Source organism: Salvelinus sp. IW2-2015, linkage group LG36, assembly GCF_002910315.2.
Source record: "Salvelinus sp. IW2-2015 linkage group LG36, ASM291031v2, whole genome shotgun sequence".
Lineage (NCBI taxonomy): Eukaryota > Metazoa > Chordata > Actinopteri > Salmoniformes > Salmonidae > Salvelinus > Salvelinus sp. IW2-2015.
Window position 1 is genome coordinate 27,016,361 of NC_036875.1, and position 5,838 is coordinate 27,022,198.

General features: G+C 41.1%; 1 protein-coding gene across 1 annotated transcript in view; it reads left to right on the plus strand.

The window, feature by feature from the left end:
* The window catches only part of LOC111959279 (high-affinity choline transporter 1-like), a 10,878-nt gene extending 5,364 nt beyond the window's left edge, over positions 1 to 5,514 (plus strand). The window contains 5 exon segments of the mRNA XM_070437761.1: positions 402 to 543; positions 546 to 572; positions 575 to 652; positions 655 to 773; positions 5,494 to 5,514. Coding sequence (XP_070293862.1) covers positions 402 to 543; positions 546 to 572; positions 575 to 652; positions 655 to 773; positions 5,494 to 5,514 — 387 coding nt within the window.
* Positions 5,515 to 5,838: the final 324 nt, after the last annotated feature.

The following is a 5,838-nucleotide window of genomic DNA, read 5'->3' on the forward strand; positions in this document are numbered from 1 at the left end:
CACACACACACACAACACACACACACACACACACACACACACACACACACACAGTAAACACGCAGGAAACACACAGTAAACACACAGTACACACAACGCACACAGATACAAACATTAAACACTAAAAGTCCATATCTAAAGTTTCTGAATAATTTTTGCCCCAAACTTCTGGTCCAGTGCTGGGTCCTTCAGGAATAAATCACTGCCAGATATTCATATCTAAATACTCAATATGTAGGTTTGTGTCACAAATGAATATCTAACAGAAACTACAATGTTTTATTTATTTATTTAAATGTTCACATCGGTTATTTGCACATATTCAAATACATTAAACAGAAGATAAAGAAACTGAAACAGTCTTGTCCCTCCTCCTCCTTTCCTCTCCTTAACCCCCATAGGCGACAGACCGTGAGATCGTGTGGGTGATGCGTATCACCATCTTTGTGTTCGGAGCTCTGGCCACGGCCATGGCGTTGCTCACAGGGACAGTATACGGCCTGTGGTACCTGAGCTCCGACCTGGTCTATGTTATCATCTTCCCCAGCTGCTCAGCGTGCTCTTCATCAAGGGAACAACACGTACGGCTCGGTGGCCGGCTACGTCTTCGGGCTGCTGCTGCGTATCGGCGGAGGGGAGCCCTACCTCAAACTACCCCCCTTATCTACTACCCCGGCTGGGTGCAACAGGAGAAGATCCACCACCTGACTGGAGACGTGGAGTACTTCATCCAGCAGCGCTTCCCCTTTAAAACGGTCTCCATGTGTGCGTGTGTACGTGCGTGTGTACGTGTGTGTGTACGTCTGTGTGTACATGTGTGTGTGCATGAACAAATTAATATCCATTAGCTATGTGTCTGAAATCAGCTTTAGATTATTTTATTTATTTATTTAGAATATTTCCTAATTTGCTTAGAATTAACTTACTTATAGAGCAATACTGTTTTTTGGGTCCATGCTTTAAATATATATATGTCATTACAAATCATTCCAAACTGTTGATTGTTTTTAATCTTGATAGCAAAAACATTTCAGTCTGTGTTTATGTTGTGTGCTCATAATCTAATTTACACGCAATTACCTGGTACAGTTCAGAATACTCCGTGTTAACAGTATTTTAATAGTAACTGGATTTGAACAGAGCTGAGAAGAGAAAATCAAATCCTATTCGATGTTGTCCATGTCCCAAATTACTCCTCTCTGCAGGTGTAGAGGTTCAATACTGTGCTGTTGTGTTTGAGGGGAACACTTGCTATATTTCAATCTTACATCAGAGTTTTACTGAGAAACTACAGTGTGTCAGCAATATAGGTGACAAGACATACAAATACTGTATTAATGGCTATACTGGTTGAAAGTGGACCTAGCTGTGGTTTTCATCCATCTGCATCTGAAATTACACCATATTCCCTATATAGTGCACTACTTTTGGCCAGAGCCACATAAGGTTAGGTAGTGTGCTATATAGGAAATAGGGTACCATTTGAGATGGGCCCTATAATCGTTTGTTACCTTCTCTAAACTGTTATTGACTGCAGAGCAGCAGCAGAGCGGCAGAGGGGTTTGGGGAGGCTGAGATTGCCCCTCCAGGGATTGTATCAATAACCCGTTTGCACGAACGATTCGATTCTGCTCTGTCCGTTCTGTCCGTCTGCCCCGAGAACATTTGATTGGTGTTCCAAGCTGGTTATGAGCTGAGACAGGAAAAGAACAGCACTGGTTGTTTTGGTATCGGTGGTTGTAATGATTGGAAGCCGAGCAGGTCCTATGCTGAGTGAATGAGCTACCTTTCTGTTATCACAGTTGTTACAGTTTGATAGGTGAACGCTGACAGGGCCCGGCTCTAGCTTTTTGGGGGGCCCATGATTTATGTTTTAAACTTAATTTCCTGAAATTCTACACATTTTGCCATGGAGTGTAGAGAAAATGTTCCAATTTATAACACATTTCATGCAAAAGTACACATTTTGCCGTGAGGCAGAGAGATTTTTTTGCAGTTCTACAGCACATTTTCTGCAATTTTATCCATTTTGCCATGGGGTGGAAAGATATTTTTGCAGTTTTAAAGCAATTTTCCTGCAATTCTACACATTTTGTAATGACTTATGCCATGTTAATATGATATCTGACTGAGAATGCCAAACAAAATCAATGGGGGCCCGCTGGAGGTCAGGGCCCCTGGGCATTCGGTATTCGGCCATGATTACTACAAGTTTAGATAGCTGACAAGTTTAACTACCACTCTAAAAATTGTTAGCTGACATGGCTAACTGAGTGGCTGTCAGTAGCTAGGTTTCCATACAATTTGACAGATTTTCATGCAGATATTCTAAAATCTGCATAAAACAATATGCTTATTTTTGCACCAGAGATGTGTTTCCATTAAACTTACTTTTTGCGGATAAAATGCTGTGCGTGACGTAATGCAGATAAAAATAACTTTTGTGGTTAAATTTCCATTTAACCGTACCGAATGAAAATGTTAAGTTAGATGGGTTTCCATCGCATTTTCAACTCTACTGATGGTTTTGTCACAAAACCTTTTGAGGTATATAATGTATCCACTCCGGTCTTGGCACATGAGCTCTAGCCAACAGCTGGCAGATACAGTGCAGGTAGGTTACCTATGTTATGAGATTATTATGGATAAGAGTGGGTTTTTCAAACGGCAGCCAGGAATCGATCATGTCACCAGAAGAAGACCCTCAATATTTTTGGGAAACTCAGCATCAAATTCCTCACCTTGCACATTCACCACTGTGTGAAGTTCATCATAACTTATTTCAACTGCAGCCTAATAACTGCATGATTTTCCGAGTCGTAGTGGGAGGACCACACAATATATCATTGCGTCACTCCAAGTTTACTTTGATAGGATGGTTATTATACCAATATTTGCGCATAAAGGCGCTTCCACTGCCATTTCTCACATAATTCATTTTACAGACACAAAAAGATCACACCACGTCGAACGAACACATTGTCTGTTGGCATTTATAAAATTGTATCGGCATTTCATGTTTCCATCAGCCCAGTCGTGACTTTTTTATGCGTCAGGTAATTCATGCTCATGAAATGGCTGGATGGAAATGTAGTCAGTGAACTGACATAAGAAGAAAAAAATGCTGATGCACAACCAAAATTCTAAATTGCACCTGGTGTATTATATTATTCTGTCAATAGTAAGTTGAGACCCTGACTGACTTCCTTTAAAAAAAAAAACATTTGTGGGGGGACCCCCTAGCAGCCAGGGGCCTTATGCCTCGAACCAGCCCTAAACGCTGAGGAAGGTCTGTTGACCAATAGGTTGGTCAGAGAAAACATGTCAAAATGCAGATTTGAGATGATGATGGGAAATGTGGTTGTTGTTTTGATGTTGTTGAGTATTTCTGTTCTCTGCTTCACTCCTCTCAAAAAGTATTTGTTAGTAAACATTTGCTGGTCTTAATATATAGTTTGAATCTGTTTGAATCTGTTTGAATTATGGCCTTAATTTGGGTAGTATTGGGAGCTGGTCTGATGCTATGCAAAGTGTCAGAGTGGACTTGTGTGTCAGGCAGTCTGTTTAGAATGTAATGTGAATGTAAAGTTTCCTCTCCTTCAACCAGGAGTCCGGCTTCATGCTGTCTTATGTTCTACAGTATCACTGGAAAATCAAATCCAAATGAAAGAATAAAAAACATAATCACGTCAGTTGCTCGGCTGGCTATACTAAATGTGCTTCATGTTGTAAATGGAAATGTATATTTTTGTGTGATACATGTATATACCAACAAAGTCAGCATATGAACAAATGGAATATACGTTTCAATGCAACATTATCAATTATTTATCAGTTTAGTGAGGTGAAATTACAGCTACATAATTCTTTATTTATGCAGTGTCTGTAAAATGATGGTGATTAATATGTGAGGTAAATAAATTATATTATTTATCACATTGATCATTTGTCTTTCATTGTTTTTGTGTATTCCATATAACCAGTGCGGTGTGAGAGCTGTAAACAGCTAGTATAAAGAGAGTGCTGACTGGCTGCTTCTATAGCTCTGGGTAACGCACCACGGTAAGCCAGACTGGCTAACAACATGACGGTCTTCCCTTTACTCTCTAAACAATCTATTCAGCTCCAGTGATTTTGTTGGTATTTATGTGTAGCCCTAGCTCTGTGATCTCCAATCAGGACATCAAACCCACTTTTTAGTGAACAGTAAAAAGACAGACTGATTTCTCTGCTGATATGCCAATATGGGTGTGTGTGTGTGTGCGTGCGTGCGTGCGTGCGTGCGTGCGTGCGTGCGTGCGTGCATGCGTGCGTGTGTGTGATTGGCAGCTCTGACAGCAGTGATGGTTATTATATTCTGTGGTGGTCTTTGATTGATGCCTTTCTCCAGAACCCCAGATGAAGCACTCTCCTGCCAAACAGAAAGACACACACCCTGACGGTCTTCTGTAATGCCAAACAGAAAGACACACACCCTGACGGCCTTCTGTAATGTCAAACAGACAGACACACACCCTGACGGCCTTCTGTAATGCCAAACAGACAGACACACARCCTGACGGRCTTCTGTAATGCCAAACAGACAGACACACACCCTGACGGTCTTCTGTAATGCCAAACAGACAGACACACACCCTGACGGTCTTCTGTAATGCCAAACAGACAGACACACACCCTGACGGTCTTCTGTAATGCCAAACCAGACCACTGACACGCCTGACCTGATGCTCCACACTGACCTGAATACAAGACCTCCTCCCATGCCCTGACCCCATCTGGCCCCTGATCCAGTTAGCTCATTCATTTCAACAACCTTGGTTGGGGTGTGAAATAGCAACAGACAGGGTACTGTTTGTTTTCCCCTCGACCCCTGGTCCATGAACTCATCACAGAGTACTGGGAAAACCAAGGTCACCCCACTCCATCAGGATAATTAAACACAGACACAGTGGGTGGTGTGCCTGATGGTGTGAGTTTATGTGCATGCGTACAGATGTAGGATTGCAGGACTGTTCTCCGGCAACAGGGTTATCAAATTAAGATGCTACATTTGTACCTGTGTGTGTGAAGATCTCAATAGAATGCTGCTGCTGGCAGCCTTGATAGAAATCACTACTACTACTACCATTACTACTACTACTACTACCATTACTACTATCCTACCCATTACTACCACTACCATTACAACTACTACTACCATTACTACTACTACACTACCATTACTACTCTATACTTACATTACTACGACTACTACCATTACTACTACTACTACCATACTACATACGTTACTACTACTACTACTACATACTACCACTACCATTACTACCACTACCACCATACTACTACTCTATTACCATTACCATTACTAACTACTACCATTACTACTACTACTTACCATTACTACTACTTACTATAGAATATAAATCACTCGGGGAAAATACATAGGGGAAATACTGGTGAACATTGGACTCCACTTCTGTTCACACCCTTCAGGCTAACATCACAGAGGAATAACTCTGCCCATGCACTTAACAGACTAACACAATTGAATGACATTGGATATGCTGTACAGTTCAAGGCTTTCTTTCTTTTTTACTATATGGTAGTGGTAGTAATGGTGGGCAGTAGTAGTAGTAATGGTAGTAGTAGTAGTAGTATGGTAGTAGTAGTAGTAGTAGTAGTAGTAGTAGTAATGGTGGTAGTAGTAGTAGTAATGGTAGTAGTAGTAGTAGTAATGGTAGTAGTAGTAGTATGGTAGTAGTAGTAGTAATGGTAAGTAGTGAGTAGTAAAGTAGTAGTAGTAGTAATGGTAGTGGTAGTAATAGGTAGTAGTAGTAG